This window comes from Lissotriton vulgaris, chromosome 9 (genome assembly GCF_964263255.1).
Source record: "Lissotriton vulgaris chromosome 9, aLisVul1.2, whole genome shotgun sequence".
Lineage (NCBI taxonomy): Eukaryota > Metazoa > Chordata > Amphibia > Caudata > Salamandridae > Lissotriton > Lissotriton vulgaris.
The window spans coordinates 151,815,098-151,837,137 of record NC_141697.1 but is presented as its reverse complement, the minus strand read 5'-3'; the positions used below and the strand labels follow the sequence as shown (position 1 = coordinate 151,837,137).

The window sequence follows — 22,040 nt, the reverse complement described above, 5'->3', positions numbered from 1 at the left end:
AACGTCACTTTTTGTGATGTTTCCGTGGAGATAGGGGCTTTGCCTTACTTACAAGGCAGCGTTAAGCCACTTAAAGTGGCTTAACGCTGCCATGTAAATAAGGCCCCCTTTCATGCAATGCTTAGCGTGAAAGGGGTGGGCGTGGGTGTTGCAGTGAGCGTTCCACCGCAACACCCATTGATTTTGAGGCCGCCCCCTATTTACATGGGCAGCGTGAATAAGAGGCAGCACCAAAATTAAGACCAGGAAAAACCTGGTCTTAAATTGGCGAAACAAGGAGAATGCTTTATTTCTCCTCGTTTTTGCTTTTTCCATGTGTGCTGCCTTGTTGGATTGTTTATGTGTAGGAAGGTGGCCGTTCCTGCACATAAACATTGTGCTGCATTAAGCAGCACACATAGAAGTGACAAAATGGCATTTCAGGATTGTTTACAACAATCCTAACCTGCACGCAGACATCCTTGCACTATAGGCCTTCACCAGTCTCCAATGGGCAGAGTGGCCATCGCTAAAATGCTTCTTCTCCACAGGCTTCTCTACTTTTTTACTGCACACCCTCATAGGCTGCCTCAGAACAGATGTAAGGACCTGGAAGTACTCCTAGTTGCACTGCTATGGGACGCTCAAGGTCCAGAGTAGCACTCCGTAAACTGTACCTGCTACTTACAGACGGAGGATTGGGGCTCCAAATTATGAATATTATTATGCTGCTGCGCCGCTCCAAGGGCCAATGAGATGGCTAGCGAGTGCCCAGGTGACAGAGATGTCCAGCTGGGCAATACTCTTAAGACGTACAGCCATAATAGAATGGCTATCGGGCTCCACCACTCTGATGCAAAAGAAGCAGGGTAATCTGCTAATGACAGCAGCTAGATGTAGCTGGCTACGGTACATGATGCCTAAAAGCCAAGCAACACCATATGCACCCATGCTACCACTTGAGATTTTACCGGGTACGTTCGCTTGCCACGACCGTCCGGAACTTGAGTCCTTGTCGGCGGTGGGATTGGATACCTGGGGCAACTTATTTGTGGTTGCACAGTTCCAGAGCCTAGAAGAGTTGATAGGGGACTTCGGAATCACGCAGGTTACATTCATGTTTTATGCGTTACTAGCGCAGCAATTCAGCCAAACATGGGGAGCGTCAAGATAGAACCAGACACATCGCAGGTGCTGCAGACCTTGCTTACACATCGGAAGCTCAGACATGCGGTAACAGCAATACATAGCTCCCTTAGGCCTGGTCCTAGCCCCCTACTGGCAACACTTCGTGCATATTGGGATTCCGAGCTGTCGGCTTCCATGAGTGGGCTCAGTGTATAGGGTACCCCAAAATTATATCCACAAACGCTAGGCTGAAATACACACAGTTTAATTATTTACATCATACCTATTTATCACCACACAGGCTGGCCCGTATGTACCCTACATTTGTCGATATATGCCCTCGCTGCTTGGGGTCAGACACAAAGTTTCTCCACATGGTCTGGGCATGCCCTTGCCTTAGTGCCTACTGGAATGAGATCACAGCGGCACTAGGGCAAGCAACTAACACTACAGTACCTGTGCAAGGCTTACACTTTCTACTTGGCATCACAAAGCGCACTGCAGCATAGCAAAACCTTAAAAAATTCCGTGACCTAGCTTTGGCATTAGCAAAGCGGAGAATAGCTGTCCTGGAAATCTAGTGCTGCTCCCAATACACGCATTTGGCTGTTGGATCTTTGCAAGGCGCTGGTGGCTGAGCACATGATACAAATACTGGAGGCACCCAGTGACCCCTCACAAACTAACCCCATGCAAAGGCAGGAATACTTGTCGTTTGTGGAAGGCAAATTGAAAACACCTATGGCCATATTATCAAGAAAGGGCGATACATTATCGCCGCTTTTATCGGCAGGAAACTGCCGCTAAAGCGGCAATAATGGCCTTGATAATATGCCCTTGTGAATTCCCATTGAAGCCCAGGTTCTGGTGTTAACCTGGGCTTCTATTGGAATTCTCAATGGCATATTATCAAGCCCATTATCGCCGCTTTAGGGGCAGTTTCTTGCCGATAAAAGTGGCGATAATGTATCGCCCTTTGTTGATAATATGGCCCCTATTTCTTCACAGGGATAAGATGGTTTTCTGCTGTAGGCATGAGTAACAACACGCTAATATATAGATGCATCAAAGCTGGGCCCCTCCCCAGGTATGACTTGGCCTAACTAGGCAATACCTCTGGCTTTTGCGAACACACAATGGTGTGGTGCGCGCTGCATCCGTCCCCCCCTCCCTTCTCGCCGCACCCGCTGGCCTGAAAGAGTACCCACATAAGCAGTCACCCTAGCCCACATATGACCCGAATCACATAGTACATGTGAATAAGTTGAGATCCTATAGTTCTGTGTTCACTGAATTGGTTGGTGTAAAAATATTGAGACTAAGAAAGTCTGTTGCTTTATTTGATGATTACAAAGTGGATAACATACATAGACATATACAAAATGTTAGATACGGTTCTCTTTTCTTTTTTGCCACCAGCATGTAACGCAACCTGGTTCCCCACCAAGTGTCAAGTATGTGAATGTCACTGTACTATTCTGTATAATAAAGCTGGCAGATTGCACTACGCATAACCTGTAAAAAAACAATAAAGACGTTTTTTTAAAAACTGGCTATTCCTCACCATTAATAGATATGCACTCTGCCATCTTGGTAAGGAGTACGGTTCTTCACCTTAAATGGGAGAAAACTCTCCACCATTCTGGCAAACATAATAAACATGGCCTGTATTCCCGTACTCTGGTGGACCTTGAATGTGCTACTGAATGCCATTTTCTTGGGCAACTCACAAACTGACAACGAGTCCTGTGGCTGAGTGGGCCATGCAGTCTGTACTGGGGCATGATGCATGGTAAGTGAGGAGTTTCTAAGGCCTTGTGTACCTAGAGTAGAGATACCACCAAGTTCTACTTCCCTAGTGTGGAATCTGTACCCAAGTTGTAAATGTTGATCCCTAGATTTGTGTGTGTCAGGCCATACCGTGCATGAGTGGTTTGAGCATGTAGTGTGAGGAAACTTAACAAAATGTGCAGGTCTATTAAGATGCAATCAGAAATACTTCAGATATTGCCCACAATTCTTCACATCGGCTATTGGAGAATCAACCCTGTGCCTCGGTAGGGTAGAGGTTGGCCTTCTTACCTACCCAGGAAGAAAATTTAATGCTAATGTTTTTCATAAAACTCAGCTAGTGCAATCCTTTATTCCCTTATGGCGGAGAGACCTGCTTCTCTGATTTACCACAGTTAGCCGTCAATGGCTCAAGAAAACCAGAAAACCTTGGTATCCATACACCAAGAGACAAAACAAACAGTGATGAAGACTGCTGTTATCTTTTATTTGAAAAAATATATATTAGAACATTAGATTGAGAGACATGTGTTCGGAATCTTTCCTTTTGGATTGGGTTATAATTAAGTAAGCGACTAAGCAGGTTGGTCTAGTATACTCAGGAGATATCAAGAACAGTAACTTTGTCAGATGAGATGGTTCATTTACCATTATCAGAATGTTAATTAATTACATTTGGTCCTAAAGAACGAGAATCCTGATGAGAAAAAGCCCTGAAACTATCTATCTATCTATATATATATATATATGTATATATAGATACACACATATTTCAGTCCTAAGGCATTCCTTATAGATATTCTTATTCGGTTGATTCTTTGTACGTTAGCCGGCATTTAGGCTCCCTAATGACAAATTTAAGCTCACTGTCATTGTTTGTAATTGTTAGATTTTTTATGTTTCGTAAAAAAGAACTTATATTTTTACTATTACTGTATGTTGGATGTATTAATAGCTTGTTGGTACCAAAAATATTTTACTATGCCACCAATTACCTCCCCTACCATAATTCATTGTCAGAGAGTGTAAAAGAAAAGAAAAAATGTAAACCTATCTGTTTCTAGAGACCATATGCACCGTACTTGAGTTTTCATGATGGTGTCTGATGATGGAGTGCGGAGATGCCCGTCTGGGTTCCCATGGTGGTTTTCAGGCCACCTCTGGTTCACCCAAATGATTCATAGTTCTTTCAGGGGCTCTGAAGTGACATAAGTGGCACCATAAAAAATGCTAAATAAACAAATAAATAAAGTACCCGTTGATCATCTCGGGAAACAGACTTTCCAACTTAGGGCCTCATCCTTGCGGTAGTAGGGACCGCCCGCCATAAGGGCGGGGGTCCCTTCGGCAGCATTAGGATGTGCACCCCCCCCCCCCCCCGGAGTCCCTGGGGGCCCGCAACGTGCTCCCGCAGGGATTCTCTGCATGCCTTTCTGTGGCGGCATTGCCGCCACGGAAAGGCATCCACAATTGCCCATCATAATATGGCTGGCAGTTTCTGATAGACACCGCCACCATATTATTCCTTTTCCGCCCTGGCCACAAGCCGACCGGGGCGGAAAAGCGGTGGACAGTCTTTCCGTCCGCTGAGGTCCCCCCCGCCATACTAATATGGCGAGGAGGAAAACAAATGCGGATGTCGGGCGGATTGCCTCTGCCAGGCTGGCGGTAGCCACCGCCAGCCTGGCGGGGGCAATCCGCCCGACATCCTAATGGGCCCCTTAGTGTGAAGATTAGCAGAGCCTGAAAGGAGAGGTACTCAAACAGGGCTCTGCTAAATTGAAGAAAAGCACTGCCACACAGATGAAGGTAAAATATATAAAAATGAAACCAGGACACTTAACAATCAATAGTTTCACTTTCAATATGTTGTAGTTTACTTGTAACAGGTTTACATATGTTTGATTTATGATAGGTACTCTGGTTATATAAAACGGATGTTCCCTGTTCTGTGAAAATGATTCAGGCTTTTGTAATTTGAGTTATAGATAAGCAGATTTTGGTAAATACATGGCCTTGAATGACAATTATAAATAAAGCCACACTCCTCACTCTCCTGATAGGAGATTGTTATCATCATAGCTGCCGCATGGAGAAGAGAACTAAAGACAGATGAAGATAGGAAATACCTGTCTGCTACAACCTTCCTTTTGTGTCTGGACTGAAGTTTATGAATGCCTATCTTAATCTCATTCCAGGTGCACCAGTGCCTCTGCAAACTGATACACAGTGACCCTGTCTGGAAAATCAAGGTGTTTGCACTTAGAGGTAAAAGACATAGATTCTATTGTAATAATATTTTAGTTACATGATTTGACATTGTGGTCAAATGAATGCTATTAGAAATGGGATCCCTGGCTGGCCAGGCCTTGCGCCAAAGTCAGTCAGAGACCACCACTCCTAAGTCAGGGCAAGAGAGTTACACGCCAAGATAACCCCTGCTCACCCTCTAGGTAACGTGGCGCGAGCAGCAAGGCTAAACTTGGAGGCTATGTGAGTTAAGTATTTGCGCACGCACCCCAGCAACAACACCCAAGGCCCACCACAAAGGAAACTCCACACAAGGTTATATATAAAAATAGCCTTTGTATTACACCAAAACACATTAGATAAAAACACACACTTTACAATGTGCCAAAAGGCACGGGCAGAATTTACAGGGGATATGTACAAGACAGGGCCACATGGACCACTGTCAGGAATCAGCAATTTTAGAACTTAGAATACAATACTTTTAGGCCTAGAACTTAGAACATAGAGCCTATCGGACAGTACCTTCCGTCCTGGTTGCGCGGGATAATGAGAGTGATCTCCTTAGTAGACTTGAGCGGGCGGCCGGCTAGCTACAAGCGTCTGTCTGGGGCGACCAATGTGTGCGGCTCAGAGGAGGAGGGGGAGGCAGGATGCGGGTGGCCCAGCGAAGCGGCACGGCTCAGGGGAGAGCGGCACGGCTCGAGGCTTGCACGGGCGGCCGGTCACGAGCTGCCGAGGGGAGTGAGCGAGGCACACTTCAGTGAGGTGCCAGGGGCCCAGGGAGATCAGACAAGTCCCAGCAATTTGTCAGGGAAGGCACAGTAGAGTCCACTGGTCCTGGGACTCTGGTCAGGGAGCGAGCTCAGTACCAAGCCCTTGGAGATAGTTAAACACCAAATAATCATGTAGCACACAACCATAAATTACTGGTACCAGGTATGTACCACCTACGCAACCTTAACCACCTTAGGAGAGGACACGCAGGGAACCAGGACCTCACTAGCAACACCTGTACTAGGAGAAAACAACCACCTAAGTATCACAATACCTGTAGGGGTATAGGCACATTACACATGATGCATCACAACACATTCAGAGATGTAGGGAAGGAAAACACATGATGCAGAACCTACATTCAGAGGTGTGAGAACAAGGCACATGACGCATAAAAACACATTCAGAGGTGCAAGGAACAAGTGACATGATGCATCTACAACACATTCAGAGGTGCAGCACAGGAGAACACATGATGCATAATCAACACATTCAGAGGTGTAAGAAACAAGGCACATGATGCATCTACAACACATTCAGAGGTGCAGCACAGGAGAACACATGATGCATAATCAACACATTCAGAGGTGTAAGGAACAAGGCACATGATGCATTTACAACACATTCAGAGGTGCAGAAAGAACAATTGCGCCAAACTCACATAAGTCACCACCTGTGACTGTCGCTAGGCCCTCTGGCCTTGTTGGGGCTAGGACGCCCTGTGTCCCAATGTCAGGGTCCTAAACGGAGCAGCTGCCCACGAAGTGCTGGGCAGCTGTGAAGACAATTGGGCCAATGCTGGAGCCTCGTGGGCTCAAGAACACAATGGGGCAAAAACAGAGCGTGGGAGCCTTGGGGCTCTGACCAACTATTCTCGTGTCCGCCAAGAGCCTCGTTGGGCTCTAAACAAGCAGACTGGCACTCTGAGCCTCTCAGGCTCGTAAAACAAATATAACAAATATGCCCCCTTGAGCCTCTCTGGGGCTCTAAAAAACTGTGCTCCTCGTGGGAGTCCCGCTCGGGGGACTCTCGGACAACTGGGGAGGCTCTTCAAGGCTTGTCACAAATATGCCCCACGAGCCTCGTGGGCTCTAAACAAATTGCCCCGCAACGTAGGAGCAGCCCGCTGCCTTTGGGGCTGCTCTAGGGATGTGCCTGGGCCCCCACGGGGCCTTCAATGAGCAAGGGTGTCTCCGGGGCTCTCCCTCAGTCCAGGGAGCCCTGTGAAGGCAGGCGCCGCTCTCCCTCTTCACCGGACTTCTCTTGCAGCACTTCCTTGTACCGGAGCGCGGGGTGGGCTCCCGTCGACTTCCGGTTGTCCCGCCCGTTCCGCCTGACTTCCGGTTTCGGTGCTCTCCGGCCAATAGGCCTCGGCGGTGAATGCGGGAAGACACGAGGGGTAGGCTCCCTCTAATTAAATAAATAATTATGCCGACAATGTCCCTGGTGGCATGGGCACCCGTCAGGGGTCAACAAAGGAGCACGAACACGGCAATTTTACGGCGTGGGCAGCCACTGGGATCCGCTCAACAACCACAGCGGCAAGGTCCCTGGCAGCTGGAAGATGCAGGGTGGGCACCTGCCTGGAACACAAAGCGCTCCCAAGCGCTAGTAGGACGATATAAAGCGCTCCCAAGTGCTATGAAAAGATAAAGCGCTTCCAGGCACTTCAGGGGTGAATATAGCGCCCCCAAGCGCTATCACGACAAATTGAGCACTCCCCAGCGCTAGTTGCAAGGTCCAGACCCAACAAAGTTCTTCAGTAATCCAGGAAACCAGCAGTCCAGGGGCTGGGCAGGGCCCAGGGAGGCAAGCCTTCCCCCGGGCCCCAGCAGCAGCATGCCCCTGGTAAGATTCAAGTTGGGAACAAGAACCTTTTAGAAGAGGTCACAGCCTCTTTTTATACATGAAATTCCTTTGTCTTAGGGTGCAGGGTGGGGAAGAAACCAGTCGCAGCTGGTTTTGGAGCACCCTTGATGTGCTCAGCCCCTCACTCTATTCACTAGGGAGGCTAGGGTCATTAGACGCACCAAAGGGGCGGAGCCAGCATTGTGTGGAGAAAGCCCAGCCCTATTCAGGACCCAGGTGCAGCCCCTCCCTCACATCAGCATGCTAATCTCTCCATTCACCACCGGGGCAGACCCACACAGACTCATGGAGCCTGGCATCCCAGCCAGCTCCAGCCAATCACACGCCGGGCACCTTCACAGCACACACACAGCATTGTCTAGAAGTGGCACTTCCACACTAGACACATACATGTCGCATACATCATCTTGCAGCATTCAATCACACGAGTTCGCACATACCAAACTCGAGCATGCACACCTCAGGAACTGACAGGGACACAGACATTCCCCATGCATTCCTATGGGTGGGCAGGCCAACCTTACTCCACGCACTCAGGGTGCGCATGCACTTTCCACTGGGACACAGTGAAAGTGCGCAGAAACCAAGACATCACTATAATTATTTATTAACGCCAGGCAAAAAGTTCAGAGGTGAACCTGCCAGAAGGGCCAAGTCCAACAAATACACTATAATGTTTAAACCAATGTCTCTCAAACCATTGGCCGATGGATTGGGTCGAAATCTTTTATTAAACTATTATTGTGGATATTTGCAGAAAGCCCTCAGAAGTGAGAATGGGATAGGAGAAAAACAGAGACAATATATATCCTCACATGCCTCGTGCACAGCTGTGATTAATCTCACTACAGCAGCATTGGTATCTGCTGTATTTCTATTTCCACTCTCTATTATACTCTCTAATATAGGCAAGGTGCTGCACTGCATTGAATGAATGGGAGAGAGCTGAAGAGTGCCATATTTACAAAGATATGGCACTGTCCAGCTCTCTCCAGCTCTGGTGCACATGTGGCTGCCTAGCTCCAATGCATACACCCTTGCGCCCATGCTGCAAAGGTGCCTGTGTTACGAGCATCATTGTTTGTTTGCAGGAAGGGTACCTACCCGCACAAAAACAACCCTAAAAGGCATTTTTCTCTTTCTATGCGTGATTCAGAATGCATTCTACATAAACAAAGAGGAAGTAACGAAGAGAAATACACATATTTCTGCTTGCTACACCTCTCTGTAGTAGACGTACCGATTTCACGCAATTCCAGCTTTATCTGCATTGCGCGAAATCCATGGGTGGGTGCGTGGGAATGCCAGAGCTCCACCACTGGAATGCCTACCACTAAGATATGTTAAGTAATACAGTGCAAGCCATTGCATTGCCTTACATTTCTTTGGAAAGCCACACAAGGCCACTCAAATCAGGCCTCGCAAATCCCAAATAAGTCTTTGTGTTGCCCTGCATTGCCTTAAGAGACGCAAAGGCTTAGTAACTCTAGCCTTTATTTTCTATGCTTTCAAATGGCTACCACCAATGGCAAGTCTCTTGAGAGTCCTGTGGTTCCATGGAACTTGTAATCCTTATCATGGACCTCAATTCACGGAAATGCCAGATGCTGCGCAAGTGACATCCACTTTCACACATGCATACTTACACATACGCTTACACATACACACACATTCACACATATACAATCTCTCTCACATAAACATCTGTAAGCATGCACACACCATACATTTGAAAGCATTTTTTTGCTGAACTCAGCTGCCATGGAAGGGCATATTCCAATGTATTGTACTCCATTTTTATTACACTGTTACGCCCACATGCATCAACGTCAATTGCATTCGTAAACGGTGCGAATCGCAATTTTCGTCCGTTTGCGAATGCAATTGACTAAATTGGAATGCATCATGTATTTCGCAATTTTAGGAATCGCAACCATGTTGCAATTTCTAAAATAGCGATTGCATTTAAGAAATCGCATTTTCAGATTTCTTAAATGCAATGCATGATTATTTTTGAATTGCGAATTCGCACTTTGGAAGGGGTAAATTAGCATGAATTTGAACTTCATGCTAATTTACCAAAAACTTTCAAATATGCACAAATTGCATTTTTGAAACTTTTAATTTACACACACACATTCCCTTGGGGCATGTGTGTGTGTAAATTGCATTCAAAGTTAAATTTCAGGGGTGCAGGGAGGGGTTCTTTGCACCCTTGAAATTGCATTTTCAATTTGCGATTCGCAAATTGAAAATCGCAAATTGTAAATACCTTCCCATTGATTCCTATGGGCCTCTTGGCCCATAGGAATCAATGGGAATGGGATTCCTTAATTGCGATTCGCAACTTGAGAATCGCAATTAAGGAAAAATAAGAAATCGCAAAAACATTTGTGAAATTTTGATGCATTGCTGTTTGCGAATTCTTAATTGCGATTCCTTAATTTTCGCAATTAAGGATTCGCAAAGGGCAACATTGATGCATGTGGCAGTTAGTGAATAATATATTTTATTTATTCACTATTAGTGTAATATCAAATTACCGGAAAATAAAGAGAGTGGAGCCCAAGTGCCCCTGTGTTGCTAGCACTGAATTTGCCACCTCTATGGTCAAGGGTTGCAAAGGCAGTGCTAGGGGTAGCAAAGAGCAAGCCAGGGGTCGCAGCTGGAACCTCTAGTGACCCCTAAATGACGCCCATGATCCTTTTTATCTTTACTTAGTTGTTTCCCAAAATCCATCCTTCTGAGACGCGAGACTTCTGTCCAAGCAGCACCCGAACCCTTCTATCCTTGTCTGCTCCTGAAGTCTTGCACACCTAAGAGCCTCAGAGTAGCATCCTCTATGGCACTAGCACATAATCGTAAGCGCATCACATTTACAGCCCATGGTATTTTCTCTAATCTGTTATTGGAATGACCATGGACTCCAGGCTATCAATGAATGCCCAAGTGGGCAAACTAGCAAAATCGAGCGTAGTTATTATAAAAACTGTGAATAATCTATCCCCTATCTGGGATTTCCACATAAGGTGAAGGCTACCATTTATCTTGTTCTGTCTAAACCTGATTACGCCAATAACCTCTGCCAAGGTTCACCTTTAACGACTATGAAAAGACTACAACGTATCGGAATTCAGCTGCTAGACTACTCTTACATATAAAGCCGCAAGCCCACATCTCCCCTGCCTTGAATGCCCTGCATTGATTACCGGTTACTATAAGATCCACATTCAAGGCGCTTTATATCAATCACAAAGCGATACATGGAACAGGACCGCTCTTCTTCAGGAATAAAATTACAAAATACATTCAACAAAGGAACCGCCACTCTAGAGTGGCACCTCGTCTCAAAATCCCCCATTACAGGATAAATCCATGGATGGCACATCCTTCTCTGTTTAAGCAGCCAAACTATGGAACTCTTTACCCCCCAACATAAGATCCACAGATTACAACCTTATATTCAGAAAACCACTCAAGAATTGGCTCTGCCCCAAAAAACCACCGTACGAAAACGTTAGATATACAGCATATCCCTCTGTATATAATAAGCATTTATCCGGACTATAGATATGTACCTACATATATGTATTGCTTTGTATAAATGTGTTTAATAATTATGTTTGAAAAATATAGATATTCGTTAGTTCTGCTAACAAAATGTACATATTACTTATAGTTAGATTAGTCTATGTTTTGAACTCGCGTATATAAGGGACTGCATAAATAAGTGATTATTTAATCATAACTATGTATCTACAATTGGGGGGCGGAGCTAGCTGGCGTCGATGGCGGACGCGTAAGAGCGGAGCTCCTCGCAATCACCCAACAAAATCCTTAAATAATCCTACTTAAGACGTGGCCTCCGAGACGAAACTAGTGGGAATCTTCCCCCATACCTCGACACAGCCCTGGTGAGAATTTCAGCGAGGAGCGCGCCTGTTATCCGAGCTTTGTGTACTCCCGCCGCGGGCGTGTGGCTGGGCCCAAAAGCATCGGACTTTCCTACCTGGAGATCCGCACTGCGTCATCCGACGTGCGGCTGGAGAGGGGCCCGGCACCCGGAGCTCTCCGGAACCCAAGACTTGATCACCCCGCTACTGCCCCCGGACACAGGAAAGGCCGAGGGGAGGTCGGTGCTGGTCTGGACCGCGTGGAAGGCTTGAAGTGGCGACGACCACGCGGGGACGCTGAGGAGACCACGTGGCGGCGCGGCCATTAAGCGCCAGACGAGACTTGGACCCGGAGTCTACCCGGGTGCATTTCGAGCGAGACAGCGCACAGTGACCCACACAAAAGACTGCCTGCGGGGAGCCCCCGCATCGGGGCCTTGCATCCGACCGGATCTGTAATGCCAAGAGGAGCGGCCGACTGGGCGACTAGTTGATCCACCACGCCCGGTAACGTGCAGGGCCTGCACCGCCAGCTACACGGACACTTGGGGAGAGCCGCCCCACCCGGCAGACCACTCGTGCACTTATCGCACAGATCGACGGACTGCGCATCTGGAGGAAGATCTCGGGGGCACTCCGGACTGGAACGGCTAAGGCCCCCACATCGGCAGTTATGGGAAAGGGGGACAGAACGCAGCCAAAGCTTTCCTTCGACCAGCGGTGGCAGAAGGAGCAGGAACCTAAAACACCGCTCTCAACGCCCACCGGAGGGAGCCAGGGGCCTCTCTCTGCGCAGAAATCAAGGAGATGCTAACAACGATGGAAAAGGGCCTCCAGGAGGGTATGTCGGCCATCGGCAGAGGGTGGTCAAGCACGCAGAGAGACTAGACATGGCGGAGCGCCGTCTGACTGAAGCTGAGGAGGCGCAAACGGAGTGGGACGGAGACCGAAAGCAATTTGGCAGATTACTGCAGGTCATCCAGGACAAATCCGAAGATTTGGAGGCCCACAATAGGCGCTCCAACATACGCATTACAGGAGTGGCAGAGACGACCCAAACGGGTAAAATGGAACTGTTTGTCGAAAAACTCCTGGTGACACTTTTGGGGGAGAGCACCTTCTCGCCAATGTTCATCGTTGAACGTGCTCACCGAACTCTTGGTCCGCATCCCCCCCCGGGCGCCAACCCCAGACCAATCATAGCGAAATTACTTAATTACAGGGACAGGATGCGGCCCTGAAAACGGCCCGCGAAAAAGGGAAACTACAGTATGAGGGGATGGATATTTCGCTATACCCAGATTTCACCGCCAAAGTTCAGGAGGAGAGACGGCGCTTTTCCCCGTACAAACAGTAGCTACGTGAACTTGGCTTGAACTACGCCATGCTGTACCCAGCACGACTCCGCATCAACAGGCAAGGCCATTCTCACTTTTTCACTGACCCTAAGGAACTACAAAAATCCCTGAAGGTGTGGCCTAGGGAGCGACGTGGGAGTCCGGGGCCCCAGTCGACGGCGACGGGAGGTAACAACGACCTGGAGGAGCAGGACTGATCCGGAGCAGGAATCTACAGGCTGGACCGATGCACTGGTGAGACTAATACCGTGGCGAGCCCCTGGAGGAGCGGGTGACTCCCCTGGCACCTTGTTTGCGCCCAGTTGGAGGGTCCCGCCACGTTACCCCGGGGTGAGACTTGTACAAGAGGGGCTGAACATGCTGGAGGGTGCCCTGGCTAGACATTTGAACATAGACAACTAAGAGAGAACTGATTTGCTGGGGTATACTCTTCGGGGCGGGGAGGCCCACTGCCGCTTTGCTGCTTAGGCGATCAATGGCCACTGTCACCATTTGCATGGGGGGTGATGGCGAAGGGGCAATTACAGATAGCTGCCTATTGGTGGCCGCAAGAGACGACCAGTAGAGAGACTTCATAGGCTACCTCTGCCCTAGCGCTGTCAGCAGATACGACCCACAGTGGGTCTAGGTTGGGGATTTCAATGAGTTGCAGTTTGGAGGGGGGGAGGGGGAGGAAACAGGGAGCTCGGTCGGACCAGGTTGGGGTCGGTTGGCTGTGGGAGGGGGGGGACGGGGGAGTTCAGGAACGGGGGGCTTGGGTAGGGGGGGGCACGGTTGTACTCCAAACAATTACGTTGCTGGTGGGTGGTATACTGTTACCACGTGTTCTGGGTGTCCACGATGTGACGCAATGCATTGACTATGGCTAATGCACGTCTGAGGAACTCGACTGCAAACACTGAGTCCCTCAGAGCACTGACATGGAACGTCAGGGGCCTTAATGATTATCGCAAGTTGCGCAGGGTCCTACACTATCTACAAAGACACCACATAGACCTGGCTCTGCTGCAAGAGACACACCTTCCCAACAGCAGTCGGATGCTCTCTTACAAGGGGCTCCAAGGCAACACTTCACACGCAGGCTTCACCACACATGCTAGGGGGCTCCCCACATGGGTCAACCCGAGAACAGGGCTTCACCTTACGTCACTGTGCGCAGACCGGGAGGGAAGATTTGTCCTGAGCAGATGTGTGGGTAAGGGGCACAACTTTGTGGTAATGAATGTGTACGGCCCTAACTATGACTCGCCTGATTTCTATGCTGCAGTTGCAGGATGTTGTGTAGAACTGAATTCCACCAAGATGTTATGGGGGGGAGACTTCAACTTGATATTTGATACTGAATTGGACAGATCAGCGGGTCCACCTAGACGTCCTGCGGCAGCGGCGTTGCAAATGCGGGCATAGATGGTGCGACTGGGGTTGGTGGACGTCTGGAGGGAGAGGCACATAGACAAGGGGGGTTACACCCACTACTCCGCTTACCACAATATCCACACCAGGATAGACTATTGGATGACCACACATGCCCTATTAGACATGGTCCGTGGCTGTGAGGTGCTACCACGCTGTCCGACCACTCCCCACTACTATTGACACTTAGCTCCCCCAAACTAAGGATCCCGCCATTCACGTGGCGTTTCCCCCCGTATTCATTGCTAGACGAGACATTCTGGGGTGACCTGGGTGAGGAAATTGACAATTACTTTGCAACAAATATTGGATCAGTTGAAAGCTATCGCACGGTGTGGGAGGCATTCAAAGTTTTCATTCGGGGGGTAGCTAAGTCCAAGCACTCTGGTGTTCTAAAAACCATTAGACAACGACTGACACACTTAGAGAGGCAAATTGCTGAAATAGAGAGACAACAAGTAGCGGGCATACTAACAGAGGGAGCTTGGAACCTGCAGGAGCTACTGAAGGAATTTCAGGAAGAGGCAGACAGAGAGGTCCGTCACCTGGGCAAGTACGCAACAGCAAGAGTGTACGGGGAGGGGGAGCGACCCGGCTCCATACTAGCCAAACTCATGAAAGGGGCCAGGAGACGACCACTGGTCACAGAGTTGCAAACGGGCGCAGGTGACACACTCACTGAAGAGGGGGAGATACTCACAGAGTTCAGGGACTTCTACAAGGACTTGTACACCACCAAAATCTCTGGGGTAGAAGACCAAATCGATCACTACTTAAGCTACATTAAAATGCCGTTCCTTGAGGACTGGCAGAGAGACTTCCTTAGATCCCCAATACAACAGGACGAAATATCGGACGCGCTGGATAGTATGAGATCTGACAGTGCACCCGGGGCAGACGGCCTGACAGTGGGTTTTTATAAAGCATTTAAAGACAAGCTACTACCGCAACTATCGTCGCTATTCGATGATATTTACGAAGAAGGTACCATGCCACCCTCCATGAGAGAGGCTATCATTGTAACGATACTAAAACCGGGTAAGCCACACACCCAGGCGAGTTCTTACCGCCCACTGTCCCTCCTGAATGTGGATGCCAAGCTGTATGCAAAGGTGTTGGCAGCCCGTCTGGCTATGGTCGCCCCAGAACTGGTAGCGCCGGAACAGGCCGGCTTCATTCCGTCACGTAACCTCACATATAATATTCGGACGGTGGTGGGGGCCATTCAGCACACCCGGCAGGACTCCAAGGCCATTGCGGTATTCCTCGACATGGAGAAGGCGTTTGACTCTGTGGAGTGGCCGTTCCTTAGCAGGGTCCTGAAGAAACTAGGACTGGGCGATCTCTTCCTACAGCTTCTGGGGGCGCTTTATTATAGGCCTACGGCCCGAGTCCGCTTGGGCGACACTGTCTCCGAACCGTTTGAGATTAGCAGGGGCACAAGGCAGGGCTGTCCGCTCTCCCCACTACTCTACGCCCTGGTGGCGGAACCCCTGGCCTGTGCAATCAGAGAGTACCACTCTTATGAGGCTATTAATTACCCTACTTACAAGATAGGGATATTCACTTACGCGGACGACACCTTACTGTATGTGCGGGACCCGGCCAACAACCTCTCCTCAGTCCTGAGGGAAGTGGTCCGCTTCAGAGCCTTATCTGGGTTACGAGTGAACTGGCCCAAATCAGTGGCGTTCCCCCTCACCCCTGTTATCACTCCGTTTGACATGGACTACCCGCTCCAGTGGTCGACGGGCCCAATACGCTACTTGGGAATCATGCTTCACACTGACCCGGACGTCATGATTAGGGAGAATTATGGCGTAGCGTATAGCAGGCTGTCCGACGACGTTGAGGTTTGGTGCAGGCTGCCACTGCCCCTGATGGGGCGCATAGCCATAATCAAGATGGTGGTTCTCCCCCGGTTCCTGTTCCTCTTCAATAACATCCCAGTCGTGTTATCTAAGTCCTTTTTTGCCACCTTGACTAAACTCCTCATTCGCCTTGCCTGGGGGGGGGAGCAACCTAGAGTGAAACGGGAGACCCTCATGTTGCCGTATGAGCAGGGGGGACTAGCAGCGCCAAATTTGGAACGGTACTATAGGGTCGCGCAAGCTGCCCATCTACACACGTGGATCCACGGCAGTCCGGACATTCCACACGTGATACTGGAAAGACTGTTCGTGGACCCGGTACCCCTTCCTGCGACTGTATGTGGCCCCATGGACCGCAGAGTGGGGACGTTAGACTCCCTGCTCACCACCAACCACGCATGGCACTCACTGCTGCGGAAACAGGACAAAGAACTGCTATATGCGCAGAACCTGCCTATTCCATGGGCGCTATGGCTACCAACGTTGGCGGAAGCGGGGGTCTGCAAGGCCCTCCAGGACCTCGGTGCTCACAAAATGGGAGATCTATTTGAGCACGGGACAGTCAAGACGTGGAAGCAGCTCACAAGGGGAGGAGCACATCCTTCGCTGCTTCAGCGCTTCCAATTCCATAGAGTGCGAAGCGCCTTCCAGGAATTACTGGGACCTGACCTTCAGGAGCCCCCAGAAGTTCCGGAGCTGGCATATGTCTTTGCTACGGAGGCACCCCAGAAGCTTATCACCAAACTCTACAAAATAGGACATGAACACACTGCGCCACACTACACCAAAGCGCGCTTGGCCTGGCAGGCCGACCTCGGTATGCAGATCCAAGACGATATGTGGGCTTACTGCTGTGCGGCCACCAGAAAAATCTCCTTAAACGGACGACATCGCCTGGTCCACTTTAAATACCTTCAGCGTGTGTACTACACGCCGGAGAGGCTGCATAGGTATGGACCCCGCGACACCCCGGAATGCGAGAGATGCCACGCTCCTGTGGCAGACTTCTTACACGTGGCCTGGGCGTGCCCGGGTGTGCAGCGTTTCTGGCACAGAGTCTTTGCCGAAATGAGCACAATAGTGGAGCTGGAGCTGACCGCTGACCCTGCCCTAGCTCTTCTTGGATACACGAGGACAGTACCGGTGGCGGTGAGGAAACTGTTGGGCATGGACATGCTCCTAGCAAAGAGAGTAGTGGCAATGTGTTGGATGAGGGGCCCGCTCCCCACGCTGAAGAGATGGTCCAACGACATGATGTATTGGAACACACAATCTGAACTGTATGGCGAACTACTCCCTCCCAGGAGTAGGCCCAAAAACTTCTGGGCCTTATACCAAACCTACTTGAACGCCCAAGACACTGATGTAGAACCCGCAGTACCAGAGGGGGAGGGACACTCAGATATACCCGACGGGGACCTACAGCTAGAATAGCGTTGTAGCTGATGGGACACAACACTACAGATGCCCGATTTCGGGTGGCAACAGTACAGATGCCCGAGGATTCGGGTGGGTAGAGCGTAGGGCGCGATACAAGCACTAGCACACAACAACAGACATTAGGAGTATCACTGGGGAAGTTGGGGGGGTGGAGTGGGTGTTCGGGGGGAGGTTGGGGGGGCGAAAAAAGTTTAAAAAGTATTGTTTTTGTCAAGTCTGTGCAAAGAGCAGAGCTAAGTACGCCAGACGCGAGACCTGCAAAAGAGACTCCATGTATGCTTTTACTTTTTCTGTTACTAACTATTCATTTTGCAGGACATGTGTTATTTAGGATACGGTGAAGCCGGCCCAGGATGGGTTGTAGGCGTTTAGCTCTGTATGTATGGCATTCTGTGATCAAAAATAAAATAAAAAACTATGTATCTACAATTGCTTCACTATTCAATTACAAAAAATAAAAACAAATTAATTTAATGTACAACAACACTTGAAAGCTGGAGTTTATTAAATGCATCTTCAATCTACATATATTACCTTCCTTTTGTATGTATATACCTTCCATGTACTTATGTATCTATATATTTATTACTTTTCTTGTAATTCAACATATCCAATGCACTACCCTATTTCCCACCCTATACCACTCTCAATATTTTCTCTGCCTCAACTCTCCGACCCATCTCAAACCTCATTCAACTACTCTTTCCAATGCACTACCCTATTTCTCACCCTATACCTCTATCAATATATCTTCTACCTCCACTCTCTCATTCATCCCAAACCCCATACCACTACATAACCCTTTCTAGACTCTTCTCTTCTCTACCCCTCCTTATATCATCTCATACCTCTTTTACTATTCAGATATCCTGAACAGACATTTCTAAACCCTTCCCTCTGACTCTTCCCCCACCTCCCTTTAACTCATCCAAAACCACCTCCTACTGCTATGAAAATTGACCCTTCCTTCTATCCCTTCACTATTCCTTTTCAGTCCAAATAATAGTCTAACATGTCTACCACTCAAATTAATAGCATATTTCCCTATACTAATTCCCACAAATCCTGTTTGGGTTCTGGAGAAGCGTGCTCTTCACCAAAAAGTGATTCACCACCTTATATGGGGTAGCAAGCGCTATATAAATGCAAACCTTTTCCCTCTTCTATGCCTCCACTATCCTTCTCAATCCTAATAACTGACTAACCTATCCACCGCTCAAATTACTTTCAAAATTCACTGTACTAGTTCACCACTAATCCTGTATGAGTTCCAGATTAGCATGCTACTTGCCGAAAAAGCGCTTCAACGCTGCATCAGGGGTAGCAAGCGCTATGAAAATGCAAACCTTTTCCCTCTTCCATCCCTCCACTATCCTTCTCAATCCAAATAACTGACTAACATAGCCACCACTTAAATTACTTTCATATTTCACTATACTAATTCACCACTAATACATAATGGGTTCTGGGGTAGCGTGTTACTTGCCGAAAAAGCACTTTGACGCCTTGTAAGGGGTAGTAAGCGCTATATACATGCAATTACAATACAAAAAAATACAATTTTATTTATCACGTCATACTAGACCTTATTTCTAACTCATCAGTTTTTAGGCATGTGTGTAATGAAGTGGCATGTCAGAGCCCCAGTCATTTTTAAGTAGGTTGAAATATTATCTAATCGATTCATAACCTCTTCAACATAATTCGTACTATGGTTAATGACCATGTTGCCTAGTTTGGCAGAATTAATAACATCTGAAGTGTTTTGGTTCTAAAATATTTATCAATTTTCAATTGGTTGTAGTTGTACTGGGTTGGTTTAACCAAGAGTGTCTATAAATATATATTTAAATCTGACTGTGGGAATGTATCAAGGTCACTCTAGACATTTTATATATTACATGAATAAATATTATAGCATATTATAGCAAATCTGACAACATGAATAATAATCTCATGTCCTTTGCATGTTTAATAATGTACTTTTAATCAAAATTGAATGTGCTTGCTCATGCTTATCAGTGAAGAAAGCTAAATCATTCTGTAAGCGAAGTCTCTAAGAACTATTTAAATCAATTTGTAGATATACAAAGTCATACTCAAGAGTGTGTAACTGGTAAATCTCAAGAAAGGAAGTTCTGCTCTTGGTGAGTTAATTTTCTTTTGGAAAGCTGTGCCAGCAGTGCCCAAAACTTCAAGGTTGTCTCCTTAGCTGATCTAATGAGAACTCTAAGACCTTTTACCCTGATACTGGGTGTACAGGTAATTCCGGGAGTAGGTAAAATCGGGCCCATTATGAGTTAAATCCTCTGGGTGTTCGAAGAAACAAGGAACTATCAGGGGAATGGGTAATTCTAGGTCTGATTTCCTGATACTTTCATGTGGATATTTTGCCTTCTTTTATCAGCCAAAATCACTGTGAAAACAAAGAGAACTGCAGTGTTTCTTCAGACCTCATAATTCCAATGGAGCTGGTTGTTGCTGTTACCAGCTCTATCGGAGCAAAGAGGCCGCTCACAATAATGGCACTAGTGACATCTCTCCTTACTCTCTTTATTCTTTGGGTTGTCTTTCTTCTGTGATCTCCTGATCCCTCCAGTCCTTTTCTGCTAGGTTATTTTTTCTTGCAAAACAAATCATGTCTATTGAACATTTCTATAAAGACTTTCCATGATTACTGGAACTGTACAATTATTTTCTGGCTGAATCAATATCATACACTGTCAATGAGTGATTTTATTTAAAAGATATTTGAAACAAGGAGATATGCGCCTGACCTATTAAACAGGTTGCCTTAACCACAGATACAGGTTTATTGTTGAACTGTGAAATACCTACCTAATAAGGAGTTACACAAATCACTATGTTTGCAATGTTATTGTTAGACTTGGCCCCTTGGCGTGAGTCTCCGTTCCACTCTTTGCTGATGTGCCTCATGTGTTTTGCTGGTGTTAGCTGCTCAGGGCACTGTGCCACTGCCAATCAGTGCCACAGTGCAAGTGCTCCCTATGAAAAGTGTATATGTGATTGACTTCCATGATTGGCTTATTTGGTTTACTGTCAGACCCCAGTAAAGTGCACCAGGAGTGCCAGGGCTTGTAAATCCAAATGCCGCTAGTGGGCTTGCAGCACTGGTTGTGCCACCCACAGAAGCAGCCTTGTAAAATGTGTCTAGGGTCTGCTATTGCAGAACCTGCCGACAGTCTGCTACTGTCATGGTGGCTGGGCAAGTGCACACACTTGCCAGCCCCTAAAACTCCCCTTTACTCCATGTGAGCCACCCCTATAGTAGGCCCAAGGGCAGGGTGCATTGTAAGCATAAGGTAGGACAAGCCCTGATGTGTGTGGCTTGTCCTAATAGTGAATTACAGCCATTTTTGTTTTTCACTATTGGAAGGCTACCTGTTCTCAAAGGCCAGAATGGGCTGCTGGAATTGTTACACTGTATAATCCCAGCAGGCTCAGGGAACATGGTAGAAAGTCAAGTTTAGTATGCCTGAACTCAGCATAATAAAATGCATCTTTTAGAAAAGTTTATTTTAATATCCTGTGTTTGCAAACACCACTTTTTGAAAGCTGGTGTTTGCTTTCCTGACCATTTCAGCCCGCCTCTGCTCTTATGTGCATCTGCTGTCTGGTGTGTGTGAATGACAGGGCTCGGGAATTCCAGGAGACAGTCTGGGCTGCCAGGTGGTGAATAGAGAGATTACACCAGGATGGGTAGGAGGCGTGCCCCTTGACTCTGAATAGGGCTGTGTTCTGCCACCTCAATGCTGGCTCCACCCCCTGGGTAGCGTCTGATGTCTCTGCCCTGCACACTGAAAGAAAAGCCAGAGTCACCAAAACATAGTACTCAGGAGCTGGACTGGATTAAGCAAAGGCCCCCCTGGCCTGAAAGAACGAAGGATTTTGGGTATAAGAGTAGGAGCTCTGCTCCTAAGAAATCAGATCCTGGTTTGAACCAAAAAGAAACCTCTGCCTGAGGAGAAGGAACCCGGAAAGCTGAAGGAGGAAGACTGTCCCTATCCTGGGGGATTGGCCTGCAGTGGTTGCCTTGCTGTCAAAGGAGAGGAAGAACCTAGAAAGACTTGCTATTTTCTAAAAAACTATCTCCAAGGGCATGGAAGCGAGCTGGCCTCCTGACCTGAATCCCAGGAACATAGGACTCTGCCTGCCTGTACCCGAGCCGCTGGAAATTGCCCAATCTTCCCCTGCTGCTGGAGCCGCCAGCCAAGTGCGTCCCATACCCCTGGACAGCCGTGAAGCTGTAC

General features: G+C 47.9%; 1 protein-coding gene across 2 annotated transcripts in view; it reads left to right on the top strand.

Moving 5' to 3' along the window:
• Positions 1 to 22,040, top strand: part of HEATR4 (HEAT repeat containing 4) — a 344,851-nt gene that overhangs the window by 223,998 nt on the left and 98,813 nt on the right. For both annotated transcript variants that reach the window (XM_086937243.1, XM_086937244.1), the window contains exon 12: positions 5,097 to 5,166. In XM_086937243.1, coding sequence (XP_086793369.1) covers positions 5,097 to 5,166 — 70 coding nt within the window. The remainder of the gene's footprint in view (positions 1 to 5,096; positions 5,167 to 22,040) is intronic.